The sequence below is a fragment of the Ranitomeya variabilis genome, chromosome 4, assembly GCF_051348905.1.
Source record: "Ranitomeya variabilis isolate aRanVar5 chromosome 4, aRanVar5.hap1, whole genome shotgun sequence".
NCBI classification, from domain to species: Eukaryota; Metazoa; Chordata; class Amphibia; order Anura; family Dendrobatidae; genus Ranitomeya; species Ranitomeya variabilis.
Genome location: NC_135235.1, coordinates 238,237,761 through 238,263,763, shown reverse-complemented (window position 1 = coordinate 238,263,763; position 26,003 = coordinate 238,237,761). Strand labels below are relative to the sequence as shown.

Below are 26,003 nucleotides of genomic sequence, written 5' to 3'. Positions count from 1 at the left end.
ATATACAGGACAGGAGGAGTGGTACTGTGCAGTGTATATATACAGGACAGGAGGAGTGGTACTGTGCAGTGTATATATACAGGACAGGAGGAGTGGTACTGTGCAGTGTATATATACAGGACAGGAGGAGTGGTACTGTGCAGTGTATATATACAGGACAGGAGGAGTGGTACTGTGCAGTGTATATATATAGGAGAAGTGGTACTGTGCAGTGTATATATATACAGGACAGGAGGAGTGGTACTGTGCAGTGTATATATACTGGAGGAGTGTTACTGTGCAGTGTATATATACAGGACAGGAGGAGTGGTACTGTGCAGTGTATATATACAGGACAGGAGGAGTGGTACTGTGCAGTGTATATATACAGGACAGGAGGAGCGGTACTGTGCAGTGTATATATACAGGAGGAGTGGTACTGTGCAGTGTATATATACAGGACAGGAGGAGTGGTACTGTGCAGTGTATATATACAGGAGGAGTGGTACTGTGCAGTGTATATATACAGGAGGAGTGGTACTGTGCAGTGTATATATACAGGAGGAGTGGTACTGTGCAGTGTATATATACAGGAGGAGTGGTACTGTGCAGTGTATATATACAGGACAGGAGGAGTGGTACTGTGCAGTGTATATATACAGGACAGGAGGAGCGGTACTGTGCAGTGTATATATATACAGGAGGAGTGGTACTGTGCAGTGTATATATACAGGAGGAGTGGTACTGTGCAGTGTATATATACAGGACAAGAGGAGTGGTACTGTGCAGTGTATATATACAGGACAGGAGGAGTAGTACTGTGCAGTGTATATATACAGGACAAGAGGAGCGGTACTGTGCAGTGTATATATACAGGACAGGAGGAGCGGTACTGTGCAGTGTATATGTATATATATATATATATATATATATATATATATATATATATATATATATATATATATATATATATATATATACAGGAGGAGTGGTACTGTGCAGTGTATATATACAGGAGGAGTGGTACTGTGCAGTGTATATATACAGGACAGGAAGAGTGGTACTGTGCAGTGTATATATACAGGACGAGTGTTAATGTGCAGTGTATATATACAGGACAGGAGGAGCGGTACTGTGCAGTGTATATATACAGGACAGGAGGAGCGGTACTGTGCAGTGTATATATACAGGACAGGAGGAGCGGTACTGTGCAGTGTATATATACAGGACAGGAGGAGTGGTACTGTGCAGTGTATATATACAGGAGGAGTGGTACTGTGCAGTGTATATATACAGGACAGGAGGAGTGGTACTGTGCAGTATATATACAGAAGGAGTGTTACTGTGCAGTGTATATATACAGGACAGGAGGAGTGGTACTGTGCAGTGTATATATACAGGAGGAGTGGTACTGTGCAGTGTATATATACAGGACAGGAGGAGTAGTACTGTGCAGTGTATATATACAGGACAGGAGGAGCGGTACTGTGCAGTGTATATATACAGGACAGGAGGAGCGGTACTGTGCAGTATATATATATATATATATATACAGGAGGAGTGGTACTGTGCAGTGTATATATACACAGGAGGAGTGGTACTGTGCAGTGTATATATACAGGACAGGAAGAGTGGTACTGTGCAGTGTATATATACAGGACGAGTGTTACTGTGCAGTGTATATATACAGGACAGGAGGAGTGGTACTGTGCAGTGTATATATACAGGACAGGAGGAGTGGTACTGTGCAGTGTATATATACAGGACAGGAGGAGTGGTACTGTGCAGTGTATATATACAGGACAGGAGGAGTGGTACTGCGCAGTATATATACAGGACAGGAGGAGTGGTACTGTGCAGTGTATATATACAGGTGGAGTGGTACTGTGCGGTGTATATATACAGGAGGAGTGGTACTGTGCAGTGTATATAAATAGGACAGGAGGAGTGGTACTGAGCAGTGTATATATACAGGACAGGAGGAGTGGTACTGCGCAGTATATATACAGGACAGGAGGAGTGGTACTGTGCGGTGTATATATACAGGACAGGAGGAGCGGCACTGTGCGGTGTATATATACAGGAGAAGTGATACTGTGCAGTGTTTAGACGGAATAACGCCCAGTATGGCGGGGTGGAGCTGATCATGAGGTGACAGGTGGTAGGTGCTCTGGGAGAGCAGGTTGTGTTGTGGTGCAGGGTGAGGTGTGGGTGTTATGTTGCTATAGAATTGTCCTTGGCTCAGGACTTGTGAGTTTTGTGCTTACCGCAGGTCCAGGACATTTCCCAGGGGTGAGAATCCTGACCGGTCAGGGGAAGGTGCTTAGTCTGTCCATGTATTTCAGGTCCAACCCCAGGAAACATGGATTCTGCAGAGAGTTCCTGGTTTCACCTCCACTCACTAGGTACAGTACCTTCACAACCTCTCCATTCCCCTTCACTAACTCCCTGGATGCGGCTCACTAAAATCAAACACAGCCTGAACCCACAGTGTGTGATATGTCTGATCTCTCCCCCCCCCCCCCCCCCTGTGTGTGGCATGTGATGTCTCTGACCCTCCCCAGTGTGTGATATGTAATATTTCTGACCCCCCCCAGTGAGTGTGATATCCCTGACCCCCCCTCCCAGTGCATGATATGTGAAATCTCTGAAACCCCCCACAGTGTGTGATATGGTGATATGTACTGCAATATCTCTGACCCCCTCAGTGTGTGATGTGGTATCTCTTAACCCCGTGTGTGATATGTAATATGTCTGAACCCCCCCAGTGTGTGATAAGTGAAATCTCTGACCCCCCCCCCAGAGTGTGATATGGTGGTATATGTACTGTAATATCTCTGACCCCCCTCAGTGTGTGATGTGATATTCCTGACGCCCCTTAGTGTGTGACGTCTCTGACCGCCCGAGTGTGTGTGATAAGTAATGTTACATATATGTGATCTGCTGTTTTGTCAGATAATGACCCCTCGGAGAACAGCGGTGGCCGCCACCAACAGGACGACGCTGATGATGAGGGGGAATTCTTTGACTTTGACAGTGATGGGGAAACCGAGGATCCTGGCACCTCTAAAGGGTTAAATGACCTGCAGTTGTCTTCCAACAGCCTCTCGGATATACAGGAACACAGCAATCCCAACATAGGTAACTGCTACTCGTATCCTCCCTCACATCAGTGCTGCACATAGTTCTGATATTGCTTCACTGTATCACTGGTCCAGAACCCGGGGAGCAGAGAAAGGGCGCCCCAGAGTTACGGGGAGCAGAGTAAGGGCGCCCCAGAGCCACGGGGAGCAGAGTAAGGGCGCCCCAGAGCCACGGGGAGCAGAGTAAGGGCGCCCCGGAGAGCAGAGTAAGGGCGCCCCAGAGCCATGGGGAGCAGAACTAGGGTGCCCCAGAGGCACGGGGAGCAAAGTAAGGGCGCCACAGGGAGCAGAATAAGGGTGCCCCAGAGCCACGGGGAGCAGAGTAAGGGCGCCCAGAGCCATGGGGAGCAGAGTGAGGATGCCCCAGAGCTATAGGGAGCAGAGTAAGGGTACCCCAGAGCCCCGGAGAGCAGAGTAAGGGCACCCCAGAGCCCCGGGGAGCAGAGTGAGGATGCCCCAGAGCCACGGGGAGCGAGTAAGGGCGCCCCAGAGCCCCGGGGAGCTGAGTGAGGATGCCTCAGAGCCACGGGGAGCAGAGTAAGGGTGCCCCAGGGCCACGGGGAGCAGAGTAAGGGTGCCCCAGAGCCACGGGGAGCAGAGTTAGGGTACCCCAGAGCCCCGGAGAGCAGAGTAAGGGCACCCCAGAGCCATGGGGAGCAGAGTGAGGACGCCCCAGGGAGCAGAGTAAGGGCGCCCCAGTGCCACAGGGAGCAGAGTAAGGGTGCCCCAGAGCCACGGGGAGCAGAGTAAAGGTGCCCCAGAGCCACGGGGAGCTGAGTGTGGGTGCCCCAGAGCCACGGGGGGGAGCAGAGTAAGGGCACCCAAGAGCCACGGGGAGCAGAGTGTGGGCGCCCCAGAGCCACGGGGAGCAGAGTAAGGGCACCCCAGAGCCACAGGGAGCAAAGTAAGGGCGCCCCAGAGCCACGGGAAGCAGAGTGTGGGCGCCCCAGAGCCACGGGGAGCAGAGTGTGGGCGCCCAAGAGCCACGGGAAGCAGAGTAAGGTCGCCCCAGAGCCACGGGGAGCAGAGTGTGGGCGCCCCAGAGCCACGCGGAGCAGAGTAAGGGCACCCCAGAGCCACAGGGAGCAAAGTAAGGGCGCCCCATAGCAAGGGCGCCCAAGAGCCACGGGGAGCAGAGTGTGGGCGCCCCAGAGCCACGGGGAGCAGAGTGTGGGCGCCCCAGAGCCACGGGGAGCAGAGTGTGGGCGCCCAAAAGCCACAGGGAGCAGAGTGTGGGCACCCCAGAGACCCGGGGAGCAGAGTAAGGGCGCCCCAGGGAGCAGAGTGAGGATGCCCCAGAGCCACGGGGAGCAGAGTGAGGGCACCCCGGAGCCACTGGGAGCAGAGTAAGGGTGCCCCGGGGAGAAGAGTAAGAGCACCCCAGAGCTACGGGGAGCAGAGTAAGGGTGCCCCAGAGCCACGGGGAGCAGAGTAAGGACGCCACAGGGAGCAGAGTAAGGGCGCCACGGGGAGCAGAGTAAGGGCGCCCCAAAGCCACGGGGAGCAGAGTAAGGGCGCCCCAGAGCCCCGGGGAGCAGAGTGAGGATGCCCCAGAGCCACGGGGAGTAGAGTAAGGGTGCCCCAGAGCCACGGGGAGCAGAGTAAGGGTACCCCAGAGCCCTGGAGAGCAGAGTAAGGGCACCCCAGAGCCACGGGGAGCAGAGTAAGGGCGCCCCAGAGCCACGGGGAGCAGAGTGAGGATGCCCCAGAGCCATGGGGAGCAGAGTAAGGGTACCCCAGAGCCATGGGGAGCAGAGTGAGGATACGCCCCAGGGAGCAGAGTAAGGGCGCCCCAGAGCCACGGGAAGCAGAGTGTGGATGCCCCAAAGTCACGGGGAGTGAGGGTAAGTTAACACAGGACATTTTTGCTGCATTTTTTAATGCTAATTTTCAGCTGCTTTTTACAATACCAGCAAAGCCTATGAGATTTCAGAAATCTCATGCACACACATTGTTTTTTTGTGTGATCAGGATTTTGTGTTTTGCTGCGTTTTTTGGACATAGAGCATGTCACTTCTTTCAGCGTTTTTGCTGCTTTTTTTCACCCATTGACTTGAATGGGTTTTGAAAAAAACACAGCAAAAACGCAGGTATCATTATTTGCTGCTGAAAATCCAAGGACATTAGCATTGACAAAGAGAAAAAAAAATGCAACCAAAAAAACGCACCTAAACCTGTGTTTTTGACGCAGCTTCTTTCCTGCCAAGCAGATCAGGTTTTGCTGCAGAAAAAAAAAGCAACAAAGACGCCCTGTGTGAACTTAACCTGAGGGCGCCCCAGAGCCACGGGGAGCAGAGTAAGGCCGCCCCAAAGCCACAAGATGGGAAGTAAGGGCGCCCCAGAGCCACGGGATGGGAAGTATGGGCGCCCCAGAGCCACGGGATGGGAAGTAAGGGCGTCCCAGAGCCACGGGATGGGAAGTATGGGCGCCCCAGAGCCACGAGCTAGAGATGAAAAGCTCCGAGACTCATGGAGAGGAAAGTTAGGGGCCCATCTGATAATGTGGAATACGTGGAGACGTTGGATTGAAGGACTGGCACTGGGGGCGCTGCTCATTCTGCGTGTGTACAAGTCTCTCTTCTTACCAGACGGGACAGATGCGCATTTCTGCAGATCTCCTGCCAGACCGCTTGTCACGCAGTGAGGCCTCCGATACAGGACAAGCCCCACACTGTGTCGGGAAATATTGCTCTAGATTACTATTCAGCCATCAATCCATGATCTCATGGTCACATGACCCTCGGGGAGTGACCCATACACAATGGTGGTATTGATGAGCGGAGCATTGTGACCCCCTCTCTGCGGTGTGAGGGTCCCTCTCTGCTCTCTGTGGACCCTCGTGTACTCCGCTGTGCCCTGAACTGTGATGTCACGACCTATGTGTTGATAGGTCGCAGATTGCAGAAATTTCCTGCTGTAAATAAATTGTAGGATTTTCTTTTTAATTCCGCCTTTCTTCTTTTCACAGAACCAACTCCTCCCGCGCGGCCATCAAAGAAGTAAGTGAAGACCATAGATCGGTATCTCCTGCATGCTGGGGCAAAAGGGGTTCTCTGGAAATAGTCAAATAAAATAAAAAAATTATATTTATATATATATATATATGTATTTTCCTTGAGCAGCACCTCCCTTGCCTGTGGTGGGGTCTGGTATTGCAGGTAAATGTCAGACATCCTGCAGACAGACATCCATAGTAATCCATAGTTCTGATAGCGCCCCACTATTCACCTGTGGACAGATGTCGAGGGGCACAGGCTGTTCGCTCCGGGACCCCGCACTTGTCCTATTGCTTCGCTGTGCAGGCCTCATACTCGGTTCACTCCTCCATCCATGAACCTTCTGGAGGCTGAGAGCAGGAAACATATCCTGGGAGCCACAGATTAAAATAACAGAGATATTCCAGACTCAGATATTTGTAGATGTCTCGGGGGAGTCTGTCATCATCCTACAAGGGTCCCGCTGCCGCAGCGTGGTCTTACAAGGAATTATCCGGAACGACAGAGCAAAGAAATATCTACTCCAATATCTGATAGGAGCAGAGAGGAGAGCGGGGGGCAAATGCTAAATGTCACCTGGGTCCGATGGGGTCTGCTGGAGAAAGGTGAAGGCGCAGTGCAGTTATTCCAATACTGAGACGCTCTGCAGAAGTAGCACTGAGCGCAATGAGCTGCAGACCTGTGGAGGTTAGTGGTAATAATCTGCAGGATATATCACTATGTATGTCAGGAGGAGCGATGCTCTGCAGAGAGGTCAGTGGTGTAATAATCTGCAGGATATATCACTATGTATCTGTCAGGAGGTGGAGGAGCGATGCTCTGCAGAGAGGTCAGTGGTGTAATCTGCAGGATATATCACTGTATCTATCAGGAGGTGGAGGAGCGATGCTCTGCAGAGAGGTCAGTGGTGTAATAATCTGCAGGATATATCACTGTATCTGTCAGGAGGTGGAGGAGCGATGCTCTGCAGAGGTCAGTGGTGTAATCTGCAGGATATATCACTGTGTATCTGTCAGGAGGTGGAGGAGCGATGCTCTGCAGAGAAGTCAGTGGTGTAATAATCTGCAGGATATATCACTATCTGTCAGGAGGTGGAGGAGCGATGCTCTGCAGAGGTCAGTGGTGTAATAATCTGCAGGATATATCACTGTGTATCTGTCAGGAGGTGGAGGAGCGATGCTCTGCAGAGAGGTCAGTGGTGTAATCTGCAGGATATATCACTGTGTATCTGTCAGGAGGTGGAGGAGCGATGCTCTGCAGAGAGGTCAGTGGTGTAATAATCTGCAGGATATATCACTGTATCTGTCAGGAGGTGGAGGAGCGATGCTCTGCAGAGGTCAGTGGTGTAATCTGCAGGATATATCACTGTATCTGTCAGGAGGTGGAGGAGCGATGCTCTGCAGAGAAGTCAGTGGTGTAATAATCTGCAGGATATATCACTATCTGTCAGGAGGTGGAGGAGCGATGCTCTGCAGAGAGGTCAGTGGTGTAATAATCTGCAGGATATATCACTGTATCTGTCAGGAGGTGGAGGAGCGATGCTCTGCAGAGAGGTCAGTGGTGTAATAATCTGCAGGATATATCACTGTGTATCTGTCAGGAGGTGGAGGAGCAATGCTCTGCAGAGAGGTCAGTGGTGTAATAATCTGCAGGATATATCACTATGTATCTGTCAGGAGGTGGAGGAGCGATGTTCTGCAGAGAGGTCAGTGGTGTAATAATCTGCAGGATATATCACTATGTATCTGTCAGGAGGTGGAGGAGCGATGCTCTGCAGAGAGGTCAGTGGTGTAATAATCTGCATGATATATCACTATGTATCTGTCAGGAGGTGGAGGAGCGATGCTCTGCAGAGAGGTCAGTGGTGTAATAATCTGCAGGATATATCACTGTATCTGTCAGGAGGTGGAGGAGCGATGCTCTGCAGAGAGGTCAGTGGTGTAATAATCTGCAGGATATATCACTGTATCTGTCAGGAGGTGGAGGAGCGATGCTCTGCAGAGAGGTCAGTGGTGTAATAATCTGCAGGATATATCACTGTATCTGTCAGGAGGTGGAGGAGCGATGCTCTGCAGAGAGGTCAGTGGTGTAATAATCTGCAGGATATATCACTGTGTATCTGTCAGGAGGTGGAGGAGCGATGCTCTGCAGAGAGGTCAGTGGTGTAATAATCTGCAGGATATATCACTGTATCTGTCAGGAGGTGGAGGAGCGATGCTCTGCAGAGAGGTCAGTGGTGTAATAATCTGCAGGATATATCACTGTATCTGTCAGGAGGTGGAGGAGCGATGCTCTGCAGAGAGGTCAGTGGTGTAATAATCTGCAGGATATATCACTGTATCTGTCAGGAGGTGGAGGAGTGATGCTCTGCAGAGAGGTCAGTGGTGTAATAATCTGCAGGATATATCACTATCTGTCAGGAGGTGGAGGAGCGATGCTCTGCAGAGAGGTCAGTGGTGTAATAATCTGCAGGATATATCACTGTATCTGTCAGGAGGTGGAGGAGCGATGCTCTGCAGAGGTCAGTGGTGTAATAATCTGCAGGATATATCACTGTGTATCTGTCAGGAGGTGGAGGAGCGATGTTCTTCAGAGAGGTCAGTGGTGTAATAATCTGCAGGATATATCACTATGTATCTGTCAGGAGGTGGAGGAGCGATGCTCTGCAGAGGTCAGTGGTGTAATCTGCAGGATATATCACTGTGTATCTGTCAGGAGGTGGAGGAGCGATGCTCTGCAGAGGAGTCAGTGATGTAATAATCTGCAGGATATATCACTATGTATCTGTCAGGAGGTGGAGGAGCGATGCTCTGCAGAGAAGTCAGTGGTGTAATAATCTGCAGGATATATCACTATCTGTCAGGAGGTGGAGGAGCGATGCTCTGCAGAGAGGTCAGTGGTGTAATAATCTGCAGGATATATCACTGTGTATCTGTCAGGAGGTGGAGGAGCGATGCTCTGCAGAGAAGTCAGTGGTGTAATAATCTGCAGGATATATCACTATCTGTCAGGAGGTGGAGGAGCGATGCTCTGCAGAGAGGTCAGTGGTGTAATAATCTGCAGGATATATCACTGTGTATCTGTCAGGAGGTGGAGGAGCGATGCTCTGCAGAGAGGTCAGTGGTGTAATAATCTGCAGGATATATCACTATGTATCTGTCAGGAGGTGGAGGAGCAATGCTCTGCAGAGAGGTCAGTGGTGTAATAATCTGCAGGATATATCACTGTGTATCTGTCAGGAGGTGGAGGAGCGATGCTCTGCAGAGAGGTCAGTGGTGTAATAATCTGCAGGATATATCACTATGTATCTGTCAGGAGGTGGAGGAGCGATGTTCTACAGAGAGGTCAGTGGTGTAATAATCTGCAGGATATATCACTATGTATCTGTCAGGAGGTGGAGGAGCGATGCTCTGCAGAGAGGTCAGTGGTGTAATAATCTGCAGGATATATCACTGTATCTGTCAGGAGGTGGAGGAGCGATGCTCTGCAGAGAGGTCAGTGGTGTAATAATCTGCAGGATATATCACTGTATCTGTCAGGAGGTGGAGGAGCGATGCTCTGCAGAGAGGTCAGTGGTGTAATAATCTGCAGGATATATCACTGTGTATCTGTCAGGAGGTGGAGGAGCGATGCTCTGCAGAGAAGTCAGTGGTGTAATAATCTTCAGGATATATCACTATGTATCTGTCAGGAGGTGGAGGAGCGATGCTCTGCAGAGAGGGCAGTGGTGTAATAATCTGCAGGATATATCACTATGTATCTGTCAGGAGGTGGAGGAGCGATGCTCTGCAGAGAGGTCAGTGGTGTAATAATCTGCAGGATATATCACTGTATCTGTCAGGAGGTGGAGGAGTGATGCTCTGCAGAGAGGTCAGTGGTGTAATAATCTGCAGGATATATCACTATCTGTCAGGAGGTGGAGGAGCGATGCTCTGCAGAGAGGTCAGTGGTGTAATAATCTGCAGGATATATCACTGTGTATCTGTCAGGAGGTGGAGGAGCGATGCTCTGCAGAGAAGTCAGTGGTGTAATAATCTGCAGGATATATCACTATCTGTCAGGAGGTGGAGGAGCGATGCTCTACAGAGAGGTCAGTGGTGTAATAATCTGCAGGATATATCACTGTGTATCTGTCAGGAGGTGGAGGAGCGATGCTCTGCAGAGAGGTCAGTGGTGTAATAATCTGCAGGATATATCACTATGTATCTGTCAGGAGGTGGAGGAGCAATGCTCTGCAGAGAGGTCAGTGGTGTAATAATCTGCAGGATATATCACTGTGTATCTGTCAGGAGGTGGAGGAGCGATGCTCTGCAGAGAGGTCAGTGGTGTAATAATCTGCAGGATATATCACTATGTATCTGTCAGGAGGTGGAGGAGCGATGTTCTACAGAGAGGTCAGTGGTGTAATAATCTGCAGGATATATCACTATGTATCTGTCAGGAGGTGGAGGAGCGATGCTCTGCAGAGAGGGCAGTGGTGTAATAATCTGCAGGATATATCACTATGTATCTGTCAGGAGGTGGAGGAGCGATGCTCTGCAGAGAGGTCAGTGGTGTAATCTGCAGGATATATCACTGTATCTGTCAGGAGGTGGAGGAGCGATGCTCTGCAGAGAGGTCAGTGGTGTAATAATCTGCAGGATATATCACTGTATCTGTCAGGAGGTGGAGGAGCGATGCTCTGCAGAGAGGTCAGTGGTGTAATAATCTGCAGGATATATCACTGTATCTGTCAGGAGGTGGAGGAGCGATGCTCTGCAGAGGTCAGTGGTGTAATAATCTGCAGGATATATCACTGTGTATCTGTCAGGAGGTGGAGGAGCGATGTTCTGCAGAGAGGTCAGTGGTGTAATAATCTGCAGGATATATCACTATGTATCTGTCAGGAGGTGGAGGAGCGATGCTCTGCAGAGGTCAGTGGTGTAATCTGCAGGATATATCACTGTATCTGTCAGGAGGTGGAGGAGCGATGCTCTGCAGGGGTCAGTGGTGTAATCTGCAGGATATATCACTATCTGTCAGGAGGTGGAGGAGCGATGCTCTGCAGAGGAGTTAGTGATGTAATAATCTGCAGGATATATCACTATGTATCTGTCAGGAGGTGGAGGAGCGATGCTCTGCAGAGAAGTCAGTGGTGTAATAATCTGCAGGATATATCACTATGTATCTGTCAGGAGGTGGAGGAGCGATGCTCTGCAGAGAGGGCAGTGGTGTAATAATCTGCAGATAGGTGCGATGTTCTGCAGCTCAGCCAGTCCATCAGACCATGGTGTGACGGTATAATCCTCCTTCACCATGTGTACTGGGGATGTCTTTGGCCTCCGCTGTCCCTCTGGAATCTCCCGCCTTTGTCGCCGTCAGCTGGAGGTTGTTCGTTCTCCCAGTCATCAGTAGAATTGAGCAAAAAGATTCTCCGGATCGCGGAGAAGCGGCCAGGTCAGGGATGTGTGGCGACCAAACCAGAGCCCTGCGGACCTCCCGGGCGCCTCTTCTGATTGGTAGGCCCAGCGTGACATCATCTTTGCGGTATGACACATGCATGACGTCACTCCTGCCTACCAATCAGAAGATGCGGGAGATAGCGGGCGGTCCGCAGCATCCAGTCCATGCAGATGTGGCCCCTGGACCATCTCTCATATCCAGCTGTGACGTATCTCAGCACAAATCCGCTGCAGTCCTGGCAGTTTGTTACAGTGTGTCAGTGTCATGTCCACTGTGAGGTCAGGGCGGGGTTTGGCTTTTGGGTGGATCATGTTCACACCTGACGTGGATCCACAGGAGAAGACGCAGAGACGGAGGGTTCTGGAGATATTTGGGGCTTCCATCACACGGATCCGCTTCGCTCCGGGACACTCGATGGGAAGTTTTCTTGCAGCCACTGAGTGCAGGTTCTGCTGGTGGGATATTTGGGGGCCTCCTCGGGCTCCAGCTCGGACCATTCACATGCAGATTGTTGTCACCCTATAGCCGAGTTCTGGGAGAGGCAGACATGGGAGGGGGCCGCAGTGAGAAGGAGGGAGGGGGCAGTGAGAGCGAGGCCGGGACCACTGCTGGAGGCTGCAGCACTTCCTGCTGGACACATCTATGGCAGCGGAGGGATTGGCTGGGCTGTGGTCTGTCAGGGGTTAAGCGCAGGTAATTGTGGGCAGGGCGGTGGGATTGTTACTAGGCCATCACATTGCTACATTGTAACCATTTGTACATCCTCCTGCGCTGCTACAGTGTAACGAGTCACCCTGCAGAATCACTACAGTCTGCATGTAACCCCCCCAGGAATGAATGATGAGAGTGATGATCACAGCTGTGCAGAAACCGCCGAACCCCAGAGTACTCATCCTCAGACTGCAGACAGAGCCCCCATTGTGTGACGTTTGTGAATCCCCCTAAAGTATTGGGGTCATTCAGAGAAGTGGGGAGGTCTCTCTGGGGGCTGCAGACAAGGTCACGTGTATACAGGGGGGGATATATGTATATTCAGACAGGATGACTGTACTGAGCTGAACTTCTCTGAATCTGGTGTGTCAGGACATTACGGGCCCCAGGGCTCCCGCTGGTCGGTGTTCAAGGAGATGCTTCAGTATTGGTCACTCGTACTCTCTATTATCCCAGGTCCGTGTCCAGTGCCGGTAATGAAGAGCGCGGTGGTCCGAGGCTGCTGGAGGTCCATAAATACAGCATCAAGAAGAGCCTGAGCCACAAACGTGAGTACAGACGGATTCCCCAAACAGAACCCCCCCCCCGGGAGTGCAGACGGACGCCCCCCCCCCGGGAGTGCAGACGGATGCCCCCCCATTAGTGCAGACGGACGCCCCCATTAGTGCAGAAGGACGCCCCCATTAGTGCAGACGGACACCCCCTGGGAGTTGTATAGCCATGTAATATTATCAGGCTATCTGTGTTTATATAAGGACGGGGTCTCGCCCTCCTGTATATAAGGGATGAGTGTATGTATCGCCCTCCTGTATATAGTGGATGAGTGTATGTATCAGGCCGGTCCCCATTTTCCTGTGTATTTCCTTTATTGCAGGTTTCTCCTTCGGTTCGCACAGCACTGAAGACGGCGTTATTTACGACGACGTTCCCTGCGAACACGCCGCCGCCAAGGATGGTGAGAGCCCCGATGTGATAATGGCAGCACAGACGGACGGACATTGGTCCTAGATCTGGGAGGTGTGGGATTTACAGCGACCGGGCCGGAGGTGCAGGGTTATCAGGAAGATGCACAGAGGATCCCCCGGGGGAGATCAGCCCTGATCAGACCGCGCCGGACTAAACCCATGGTTTCTGGATTATTGGAATCTCCGTATATCTGACCATAATACGGCGCGGCTCAGATAATGGTGTTGTGGGGGCATCTCTAGCAGCCCCTCTATTTCCCCTGGGGCTCATACAGGCTCATTATTTTGTAGGGCTGGGACACCACCTGATCTATGAGAACATAGAGCGTGACGGCTGCGCTGGCGACTTCGAGGACACCGGTTGGAGCTCCAGTGAGTTTGAGAGTTACAGTGAAGACTCCGAGGCCGAGACGGCGGCGAGGAAAACGAAACCCGCAAAACCATTTGTGGCTTTCCAGCCCAAGGTACCTGAATATCGGCCGCTACAGGCAGTGATAATTGGGCAGCTCATTTGTGATCGTCAGCCGGGGTAAACCTGTCACTGATCAGCTGGCGAATGAGTTGTATATACGGCTATTAAACTCTCATTGTCGGCAGCACATCACCCGCTGTAATCAGGATGTGCTGCCGAGAAGACGCTGAAGGCGACAGACCTCCGGTATTAGCGATCCTCCTGCTCCCCTACTGGGTGCATCATCCCGTGTGACCGGGATCATTAATTGGGCGCCGATCACTTGGTATATAATTGCTCGGTCATGGGCAGTAATCGGCCGGTGTAATCGGTCCCTTACTGCAGTCTCTACGTGTCCCAGGGTCTGAGCCAAGTGCCTTTAGCCTGGATTCACGCAGCGGTTTACAGCATTCTTGTGTTTGCCGACTGGGACAGTAGTACCCTTAAGTCTATGGGGACTGATTGTTTTACAGTGTTTGTTAGTGGTGTTTTTCTTCCAGCATGCGGCCTCTTCTGGGTCTGGCGTCCTTTTCTGGAGGCTTCTGTACAGGACATAAAAACGGCTATAAAAGATTGCAAAAGTGTATGGTGACTTGAAAGCGTCTTCATACCTAATGAACTTTATCACATTACACCCACAAACATAAATGTATTTTATTGGAATTTTCTGTGTTACAAACAGTAAGTAACAAGTATTTGTGACTTGGAAAGCAAATGATGCAGAGGTGTACTAATTATTGTAAAAATATAAATCTGTTTATTTGTAAGGTGCATTAGTGTTCATCCCCGTGAGTCAGAACTTTGTAGGACCACCTTTCTCTGCAGTTACTGCTGCAGTCCTTTGGGGTCTGTCTCTTGCACATCTAGAGGTGACATTTTTGTCCCTTTTTTGCCCCCTCGCTCTGTGAGATTGGATGGAGACGTCTGTGATCAGTAATTTTCACGTCTTGCCACAGATTCTCTGGGATTTGGGTCTGGACAGTGACTGCGCTGTTCACACACAGGAGTATGCTCTGATCTACACCCTCCATTGTAGCTTGGCATGATGTTGAGGGTTGTTGTCCTGCTGGAAGGTGAATCTAGGCCCCAGGCTCAAGTCTTCTGCAGCCTCTGATAGATTATCTTCCAGGATTACCCTGTATTTAGCTCCATTCATCATCCCATCAACTCTGACCAGTTTGCCATCCCCTGCTACAGAAAAGCCTCCCAACAGCAGGATGCTGCCACCACCATGTGTGACAGTGGGGATGGTGTTTCAAGGTGATGTGCAGGGTTAGTTTTCTGCCACACATAGCATTTGGCACACAAAGTTCTCCTTTGCTCTCATCTGACCAGAGCCACTTCTTCCATATCCTCGCTTTGCCCCCCCTACATGGGACTTCTTATGACTTTCTTTCTGGTTTTCCATAAAGGGCAGATTTGTGGAGTACACGACTAATAGTCGTCCTGTAGGCAGATTTTCCCCCTGAGCTGTGGATCTGCGGCTCCTCCAGTGACCATGGGCCTCTCGGCTGCTTCTCTAATTAGTGCTCTCCTTCCTTGGAAAGTCAGGTTAGGTGGACGGCTATGTCTTGGGAGGTCAGGTTAGGTGGACGGCCATGTCTTGGGAGGTCAGGTTAGGTGGACGGCCATGTCTTGGGAGGTCAGGTTAGGAGGATGGCCATGTCTTGGGAGGTCGGGTTAGGTGGATGGCCATGTCTTGGGAGGTCAGGTTAGGAGGATGGCCATGTCTTGGGAGGTCAGGTTAGGTGGACGGCCATGTCTTGGGAGGTCAGGTTAGGTGGACGGCCATGTCTTGAGAGGTCAGGTTAGGTGGACTGCCATGTCTTGGGAGGTCAGGTTAGGTGGACGGCCATGTCTTGAGAGGTCAGGTTAGGTGGACGGCCATGTCTTGGGAGGTCAGGTTAGGAGGATGGCCATGTCTTGAGAGGTCAGGTTAGGTGGACGGCCGTATCTTGAGAGGACAGGTTAGGTGGACGGCCATGTCTTGAGAGGTCAGGTTAGGTGGACGGCCATGTCTTGAGAGGTCAGGTTAGGTGGACGGCCATGTCTTGAGAGGTCAGGTTAGGTGGACGGCCATGTCTTGAGAGGTCAGGTTAGGTGGACGGCCATGTCTTGAGAGGTCAGGTTAGGTGGACGGCCATGTCTTGAGAGGTCAGGTTAGATGGACGGCCATGTCTTGAGAGGTCAGGTTAGGTGGACGGCCATGTCTCGGTAGGTTTGCAGTTGTGCCATAATCCTTCCATTTTTTAATGATGCATTGATCAGAGCTCCATGAGATGTTCAGAGCTTGGGCTATTTTTTATAACAAATCCCGGCTTTCCTTTTTTTTTCACAACTTTATCCCTGACCTATCTGGTGGGCTCCTTGGTTTTGATGCTGTTTGATCCTAATGTTCTCACACAAACCTCTGAGGTCTTCACAGAACAGCTGTAGTTATACTGAAGAAATCACACCCAGGGGGACAGAATGTACTAATTATGTGACTTCTGGGGGCGATGGCCACTCAGAATTTTATTTAGGGGCATTGGAGTACAGGGGGCTGAATACTAATGCACCTCACACTTCTCAGATTGGAAAAGTTCACAGGGTATGAAGACTTCAAAGAACCGTATGTGTGTTTTTGCACTTTTTTTTTAATCCCCGAATTTTGTCCTTGTTTTCCCCTGAGTTGCTGCGTTTTTTTTGGCACAACTACAGGTTAAATGGTGGAAGAAGCTGTGAAACCAGGACGGTGGGCAGTAACATGTGCGCGACTTTACAGTGCGGCCGTTGGCTCCACGCTGTCCGTCATGCACACCACCCAGCGACCTCCTTAACGCTATTCTTCTGCATTTACAAACACCCCACTTTCTTTCAAGTTTGTTAATGCCTATGGGACGTGTGCAAGAAAAACCGCCACAGACCAGCAAGCACTGCATGTGGTGTATGCAAAAAAAAAAACCCGCCATAAACAAAACTGCAAAGTGCTGTGAGCGATTCCAGCCCTGGCCCGATCCTCTGCTGCTTCATCTCTGCACAGTTGGCCATTGAGAGTTCAGGGCAGTTCGGTGACAACCCTGGAGGCCGCCATATTGGTTGCCACCCCACAGAAGAGGTGGGAATTCCGCACAGGACACATTGGCAGTTGCTGAGGAATTTCCTGTCATATCCTATGAGGACAGCAGACGCTCTGTGGATCCCAGGCACAGCGACCTCTAACGTTAGTGTGAATGTGCCGCCACCATGTCCTTCTTCCTCTGTACTCGTAGATAATCCCCATAGATCACTAGTGGACAGGAACTAAGGATATGTTCACACACAGATGATTTCTTGCAGAGTCTTCTGTGACTGTCACTTTTATTTGGATGGAGAGTGCTGAAATCCGTACGTCTGCTGGTGGAGTGATGATTTAGGTTGGTGGCCTGGGTGTTATTATTAATGCAGACTGCTCCACTCAGCTCAGTGGTTTGTATGGAAGGAACGAACATTTGGGTGAATGGCGATAATGAGTGTATAACATGTCTGCCCCCTAGTGGTGACTGGTGGTGCTGCACATTTGCCTGACATACACCTTACAAGCAATACTTATATATAATACATTCCCTAAACCGCCACCCTGGCTGTGCTCCACGCTTTTCCTGCTTTCTAACAACCCCCATCAGCATACACCCGGCTCCACTGCGCATTACAAGGGTGCAGAACACCGCACCCATGCGTCCCATTTGCAGAGAGACGACAGTGATGTTAATATTGCAAATTATATAAGTCGCACATAGAGCGGCGGGTGTTTTCATATTAAGTGAGGCAGGACTAGTCCAGAAAAATCACTGCCAATATGGGAGGCGGGACAAGCCCTGGGAAATCACTACCAATATGGGAGACAGGACTAGTCCAGAGAAATTCGTGCCAATATAGGAGGCGGGACTAGTCTAGAAAAATCACTGTCAATAGGTGAGGTGGGACTAGCCCTGGGAAATCACTACCAATATGGGAGACTTGACTAGTCCAGAGAAATTCGTGCCAATATGGGAGGCGGGACTAGTCCAGAAAAATCACTGCCAATGGGTGAGGCGGGACTAGCCCTGGGAAAATCACTGCCAATATGGGAGGCAGGACTAGCCCTGGGAAATCACTACCAATATGGGAGGCAGGACTAGCCTGGGAAATCACTACCAATATGGGAGACAGGACTAGTTCAGAGAAATTCGTGCCAGTATGGGAGGCGGGACTAGTCCTGAAAAATCACTGCCAATATGGGAGGCAGGACTAGACCTGGGAAATCACTGCCAATATGGGAGGCAGGACTAGTCCTGGGGAAATCACCGCCAATATGGGAGGCAGGACTAGTCCTGGGAAATCACCACCATTATGGGAGGCGGGACTAGTCCAGAGAAATTCGTGCCAATATGGGAGGCGGGACTAGTCCAGAGAAATTCGTGCCAATATGGGAGGCAGGACTAGACCTGGGAAATCACTACCAATATGGGAGGCAGGACTAGTCCTGGGAAATCACTACCAATATGGGAGGCAGGACTAGTCCTGGGGAAATCACCGCCAATATGGGAGGCAGGACTAGTCCTGGGGAAATCACCGCCAATATGGGAGGCAGGACTAGTCCTGGGGAAATCACCGCCAATATGGGAGGCAGGACTAGTCCTGGGGAAATCACCGCCAATATGGGAGGCAGGACTAGTCCTGGGAAATCACTGGCAATATGGGAGGCGGAACTAGTCCTGGGAAATCACCGCCAATATGGGAAACAGGACTAGTCCAGAGAATTTTGTGCCAATATGGGAGGCGGGACTAGTCCATGGAAATCGGTGCTGATATGGGAGACAGGACTAGTCCAGAAAAATCACTGCTAATATGGGAGGCAGGACTAGACCTGGGAAATCACTGCCAATATGGGAGGCAGGACTAGTCCTGGGAAATCACCACCAATATGGGAGGCAGGACTAGTCCAGAGAAATCACCACCAATATGGGAGGCAGGACTAGTCCAGAGAAATCACCACCAATAAGGGAGGCAGGACTAGTCCTGGGAAATCACCGCCAATATGGGAGGTGGGACTAGTCCTGTGAAATCACCGCAAATATGGGAGGCAGGACTAGTTCTGGGAAATCCCCACCAATATGGGAGGCAGAACTAGTCCTGGGAAATCACCACCAATATGGGAGGCAGGACTAGTCCTGGGGAAATCACCACCAATGTGAGAGGCGGGACTAGTCCTGGAAAATCACCGCTACTATGGAAGGAAGGACTAATCCAGCGATATCGTCCCCCTGCCCGACTAGTCCCTTGTAAACATAGGATAGAACTTGATGTTGACGGTATATAGAGATCAGAGCCATAAGTAGGGAGTAGTTACAAAGCCGGGATAGTGGGGGGTAGAGCCATGGGGGACGTTTTTGGAACCGGGGCAGCTGACCGTTTCCCTCTACATATAATACTTACATGACCTGAAAATGGCAAGAGACAGTACCCCAGACACCGTCAGTCCCCTCAGACGCTGCAGTTTGGCCCCATCTTTGAAGGTCCCCAGATATTGGTGCAGGGGGACTTACATGTCTATGTTCTCTGCATGTTACGTGTTGTTTTGGTGTAGCTGGGTTAACTCTTTACTAACCATGGGGGCGCTCTGTCGCTATGTGCTCACCGCTCGGCTTATGCTGGCCTCTCCCTGCTTGTCTTGCTTCCACCTGCAGCTTTCGCCAGATCTTAATAGACTAAAGGAGAGGTACAGCCAAACTAAGCGAGACCTCCTGGCTCTGAGGGTCAGGAAAAGAGATGTCCGCGAACTGAAACACAGATACGACAGCAAGGTACAATGCTCTGTGTCCATCCTCCATCCTGCAGCCATCACACGCCAGAGGCACCCGAAAACTAATACACCGTGTAGTGATATGGGGCACGCTGGTATAACCTGGGCATAAAATACTGCATGTGCGGCTGGTATAACCTGGGCATAAAATACTGCAAGTGCAGCTGGTATAACCTGGGCATAAAATACTGCAAGTGCAGCTGGTATAACCTGGGCATAAAATGCTGCATGTACAACTGGTATAACCTGGGCATAAAATGCTGTATGTACAGCTGGCATAACCTGGGCATCATCTGTATATAATGGTATATGTATGGCTAGTATCACCTGGGCATCTCCTGTATATAATGCTGTATGTATGGCTGGTATAACCTGGGTAAATAATGGTATAGATATGTATATGGCTGGTATAACCTGAGCATTTCCTGTATATAATGCTGTATGTACAGCAGGTATAACCTGGACATCACCTGAATATAAAGCTGTATGTATAGCTGGTATAACCTGCGCATTGTCTGTATATAATTTATATATGTACATCTTGGTATAACCTGGTCATCTCCTGTATATAATTATATATGTACAGCCGGTATAACCTGGGCATCTCCTGTTTATAATTATATATGTACAGCTGGTATAACATGGGCATCTTCTGTATATAATTATATATGTACAGCTGGTATAACCTGGGCATCTTCTGTATATAATTATATATGTACAGCTGGTTGTCACGGGGGAACTGGGTAGATTAAGGTTGGTTACCCGGGCCCCTGCGATATCCCTCAGGCTAGGGAAACCCTGTCTGTCCCTTTCCCAGAAGTTACACTAAAGGTGTGCATGTCTGGGCCGCCAGGCCTGACCCTGACTCCTGTTTCAGCCCTAAGCTGAAACTACCACCCGCCACCCAGTGAAGAGACCACATACTAAATTACCCCACAGAAAGCACAGACAGGGAGAACTGAAAAATGCACCACGCCGCAGACACACAGGAATACACTATAATGTGCACAGGGCAAAACAAATACAAATAGGAAGGAGGAATATGACAAAGGATTATACACCACCAGATACGATATTCCTGCAACAAGACCACCACTCCAGACCGGAATCACCAGGCATAAAGCACAAGCTATAATCGGCGACGTCCAAAGTCCAGAGCGACTATTTAAAAGCCGTGGGCGTGACCCAGCCTCCAACCTGATTACCAGCTAGATTAACCCCGAGCAAGCTGGATAAAATCTAGCCGACACCACTGAGCGTGTAGTGGACGTAAGTGGAATTACTGCTGTCTGTCGGACGTCCTAGTGTGAACAGCGTCAGACATGACAGTACCCCGCCTTCTACGAGGGACCCCAGGGCCCTCACGACTTATAGGACCCGGCTTGTCCGGATGGCGGCGGTGAAACATACTGACCAGCCGGTCCGCATGTATGTCTGGGGCTGGTACCCAGGACCTCTCTTCCGGCCCATAACCCCGCCAGTGTACCAGGTACTGTAATGTGCGGCGCACTACACGAGAGTCAACCACCTTGGAGACTTCAAACTCCAAATTGCCATCCACCAAGACTGGAGGTGGCATAGGCGCCGTGTCCACAGAACCCACCACCTTTTTTAATAAAGATCTGTGGAACACGTTGTGTATTTTATATACCGTAGGGAGCGCCAAACGGTAGGCTACCGGGTTAATGATGGCGGCAACCCTAAATGGACCAATAAACCTTGGACCCAATTTCAAGGATGGAATCTTGAGTTTTATGTTTTTTGTGGACAACCGCACCCAGTCACTCACACTCAGGTCCGGACCTGTCACACGTTTACTGTCAGCCACTCATTTGTACCTTGCACCTACGCTTAACAAGCGCTGTTTCACTCTCCTCCAAACGGATGACAGTTGTGCTCCTAACTGGTCCTCCTCCGGGACGCCAGTAGAGCCCCCCTGATGCAGAGTATAAAACTGAGGATGGAGCCCGTAAACACAAAAGAACGGGGACTCCCCAGACGATTCCTGACGGTGATTATTTATAGCAAACTCAGCCAAAGGAAGGAACGTTGACCACTCCTCCTGATTGTCAGAAACAAAACAGCGTAAGTACTGCTCCAAATTCTGGTTCATACGCTCGGTCTGACCATTTGACTGAGGATGAAACGCAGAAGAATGCGACAACTTGATCCCCAGCCGTGAGCAAAAAGCTTTCCAAAATTTTGCCACAAACTTAGTACCCCTATCAGACACGATGTCAGACGGGACCCCATGAAGTCTGACCACCTCCTGCACAAAAACCTGAGCCAGAGTCTTAGCGTTAGGCAACGAAGGCAAAGACACAAAGTGCGACATCTTTGAGAACCGATCAACAACCACCAGAATGACTGTGTTCCCAGCAGAGAAGGGCAAATCTGTGATAAAATCCATGGAAATCTCCGTCCATGGCCTACTGGGTACCCCGAGAGGATGTAGTGTGCCAGCAGGACGAGAGCGGGACGTCTTAGCCCTAGCGCACGTGGTACATGCTGATACGTATGAGACCACGTCCTGTCGGATTTTGGGCCACCAAAACAGACGTGACACCAATTCCAAGGTACCCCTAACCCCTGGATGGCCAGCCAGGACAGCATCATGATGCTCACCCAACACCTTTAGGCGAAGATGGAGCGGTACAAACGATTTGTTAATGGGAAGCTCTGGTGGTACCTCCACCTGAGCCTCGGCAATCTCAGCCTCAACCTCGGTCGTGAGAGCCGAGACCACTACACCCTTTTGGAGGATGGGTACCGGATCTTCCCGAGGTTCTCCCCCCCGGAAAACACCTGGACAAAGCATCCGCTTTAGTGTTCTTAGACACCGGTCGGTACGTAACAAAAAAGTTGAACCGCGTGAAAAACAATGCCCAGCGAGCCTGCCTGGGGGACAGACGCTTGGCTGACTCCAAATACAGCAGATTTTTATGGTCGGTGATAACTGTAACCTGATGGACCGACCCCTCCAAAAAGTGTCGCCACTCCTCAAAAGCCAACTTGATAGCCAACAACTCCCTGTTGCCGATATCGTAATTATGTTCGGCAGACGACAGCTTCTTGGAAAAGTAGGCGCAAGGACGCAACTCGCCCAAGGATGAGCCTTGTGACAGCACCGCCCCTACTCCAACCTCAGACGCATCGACTTCCACGGTAAATGGTTTTGATACGTCCGGTTGCACCAGAATGGGGGCCGAAGCAAAACTGTTCTCAGAAATTCAAATGCGCGCACAGCAGCCTGAGGCCAGGCAGAGAAATTGGTACCCTCTTTCGTCATGTCAGTAAGCGGTTTAGCAATGGTAGAAAAATCTTTGATAAATTTTCTATAATAATTAGAAAATCCAAGGAACCGCTGGAGTGCTTTTAGGTTGTCAGGCCGTTCCCAATGCAGCACCGCTTGCACCTTAGCGGCGTCCATTTTAAACCCTGAAGCAGACACAATATAACCCAAGAAAGGCAACTCCTGAACCGAAAATACACATTTCTCAAGTTTTGCATAGAGCTTATTTTCCCTGAGAAGCTGTAATACCTGCCTCACATGCTCTAAATGAGTATCACGGTCGCATGATTAAATGAGAATGTCATCTGTGTACACAGTAACGAATTTCCCCAGAACATGCGAGAATACATCATTTATGAAATGTTGAAAAACTGCAGGCGCGTTTGTCAACCCAAATGGCATTACCAAATTTTCAAAATGACCCTCAGGAGTATTAAAAGCCATCTTCCACTCATCACCTTGACGGACTCTTATGAGGTTGTAAGCCCCCCTGAGGTCAAGCTTGGAAAACCACTTAGCACCAGCCACCTGGTTGAACAAATCAGGTATCAGTGGCATAGGGTATGGATCACGAACCGTAATCTGGTTTAACTCCCTGAAATCCAGACACGGGCGTAGTCCGCCATCTTTCTTTTTAATGAAGAAGAACCCCGCTGCCACCGGCGAGGATGACGGCCTGATGTGCCCTTTGCTCAGACTCTCAGCAATGTAATCTTTTAAAGCTTGCCTCTCAGGACCAGAGATGTTGAACATCCTTGCTTTCGGCAATTTAGCCCCTGGTTTAAACCTAATAGTACAGTCATAGGGGCGATGTGGTGGCAATTCTGAGCAACCCTTCTCTGAGAACACATCCGCGAAATCCAGCAGTGACTCAGGAATGCTTGGAGTCACAGCGGACACACATGTGGCCAGGCAATTCTCCTGGCAAAATCCGCTCCACTGAATTATGTCCTGAGTTTTCCAGTCAATAACCGGGTTGTGCATAGATAACCATGGAAAACCCAGAACCATTTGTGCAGGAAGATTACTGAGCACCCTACATGTAACCTGCTCAGAATGTAGGACCCCAATGTGGAGTTTAACCTCAGCCACAAACTCCGTAATCTCCCCCTGTAGGAGAGGGGTGACCACCCGGATAGGATGAGGCTATTTTTCGACCGTGAACCTGGCCGTGCGCGCAAACTCCTCATCAATGAGATTAGTGGCCGAACCACTATCCACAAAAACAGTGATTGGCAGCTCTCTGCCAGCGACCATAACTCTGGCAGGGAGCATACATTGAGAGCCCACCATGGAGGATATGCATAAGCTCAGTTTGGCCTCCTCCACACCCTCTGAGCTTAGTAGATTTCCGCCGTTGCGCTTTTTTTAGAAAATAGGGGACAAGCATTTACATCATGCCCCTTTTTACCACAGCAAAAACAGAGTCCCTGCTTCCTGAGCGAGGGGGCTTGATGACGTGACACCCCTGCGATTTGCATAGGCTCCGTGGGCTCACCTGCATCAACCTCACGTGCACCTACAACCTCCCCCATAGGCAGCGTCTCTAGCGCCCCCTGACACAAACGGCGATCAATGCGGACAACAAGACTCATGGCAGACTCTAGACAAGCAGGAGTCTCATACATCAGAAGGGCTTGTTTAACCCTTCTCGAAACCCCATATACAAACTGACTCCGCAGCGCCGGGTCATTCCATTGTGTGTCCACCGCCCAGCGGTGAAATTCAGAACAGTAATCCTCCGCCATTCGCTCCCCCTGGCGGAGAGCGCGTATTTTAGATTCTGCTAGAGCCAATCTGTCAGGATCATCAAATATGAGTCCAAGAGCAGAAAAAAATCTCTACTGAGTTAAATGCAGCTGAATCAGAAGGTAATGAAAACGCCCATGCTTGGGGGTCTCCGTTCAGTAATGACAAAACCAAGCCCACACGCTGAGCCTCATTACCTGAGGAAAGCGGGCGCATACGAAAATACAATTTGCAAGCTTTACGGAAAACAACAAATTTACTGCGTTCCCCAGCAAACCTCTCAGGTAAAGAGATTTTTGGCTCTGCAACTCTACCTGCAGTTTCCACTTGCACATTAGATACCACAAGACCCTGTTGCTGAACTGCCCCCTTCAATTCAGTGACCTGTAAAAACAGCGCCCTCAACTGGCGGTTTATGGAAGTCATGGGATCCATGACATACAAAAAAATATATATATTTTTTTTTTTTTGGGGGGGGGGCCGATTATAATGTCACGGGGGAACTGGGTAGACTAAGGTTGGTTACCCAGGCCCCTGCGATATCCCTCAGGCTAGGGAAACCTTGTCTGTCCCTTTCCCATAAGTTACAGTAAAGGTGTGCATGTCTGGGCCGCCAGGCCTGACCCTGACTCCTGTTTCAGCCCTAAGCTGAAACCACTACCCGCCACCCAGTGAAGAGACCACACACCAATCCCCACAGAAAGCACAGACAGGGAGAACTGAAAAATGCACCACGCCGCAGACACACAGGAATACACTATAATGTGCACAGGGCAAAACAAATACAAATAGGAAGGAGGAATATGACAAAGGATTATACACCACCAGATACGATATTCCTGCAACAAGACCACCACTCCAGACCGGAATCACCAGGCATAAAGCACAAGCTATAATCGGCGACGCCCAAAGTCCAGAGCGACTATTTAAAAGCCGTGGGCGTGACCCAGCCTCCAACCTGATTACCAGCTAGATTAACCCCGAGCAAGCTGGATAAAATCTAGCCGACACCACTGAGCGTGTAGTGGACGTAAGTGGAATTACTGCTGTCTGTCGGACGCCCTAGTGTGAACAGCGTCCGACATGACACTGGTATAACCTGGGCATTTTCTGTATATAATTATATATATACAGCTGGTATAACCTGGGCATCTCCTGTATATAATTATATATGTACAGCTGGTATAACCTGGGGATCTCCTGTATATAATTATACATGTACAGCTGGTATAACCTGGGGATCTCCTGTATATAATTATACATGTACAGCTGGTATAACCTGGGCATCTCCTGTATATAATTATATATGTACAGCTGGTATAACCTGGGCATCTACTGTATATAATTATATATGTACAGCTGGTATACCAGGACATCTCTTGTATATAATTATATATGTACAGCTGGTATAACCTGGGCATCTCCTGTATATAATTATATATGTACAGCCGGTATAACCTGGGTCGCTTATC

General features: G+C 50.1%; 1 protein-coding gene across 9 annotated transcripts in view; it reads left to right on the top strand.

Annotated features, from left to right (window-relative positions):
• ARHGEF10L (Rho guanine nucleotide exchange factor 10 like) overlaps nt 1-26,003 on the top strand; it is a 90,095-nt gene that overhangs the window by 40,222 nt on the left and 23,870 nt on the right. For 2 of the 9 annotated variants that reach the window (XM_077260352.1, XM_077260351.1), the window contains exons 2-8: nt 2,325-2,384; nt 2,935-3,120; nt 6,091-6,121; nt 12,728-12,819; nt 13,146-13,226; nt 13,528-13,700; nt 19,375-19,491. In XM_077260352.1, the coding sequence (XP_077116467.1) occupies nt 2,342-2,384; nt 2,935-3,120; nt 6,091-6,121; nt 12,728-12,819; nt 13,146-13,226; nt 13,528-13,700; nt 19,375-19,491 (723 nt within the window). In that variant the 5' untranslated portion in view covers nt 2,325-2,341. Of the gene's footprint in view, nt 1-2,324; nt 2,385-2,934; nt 3,121-6,090; nt 6,122-11,854; nt 12,016-12,092; nt 12,254-12,727; nt 12,820-13,145; nt 13,227-13,527; nt 13,701-19,374; nt 19,492-26,003 lie in introns of those variants that run through there. The other 7 variants (XM_077260357.1, XM_077260359.1, XM_077260355.1 and 4 more) reach the window with 6 other exon arrangements.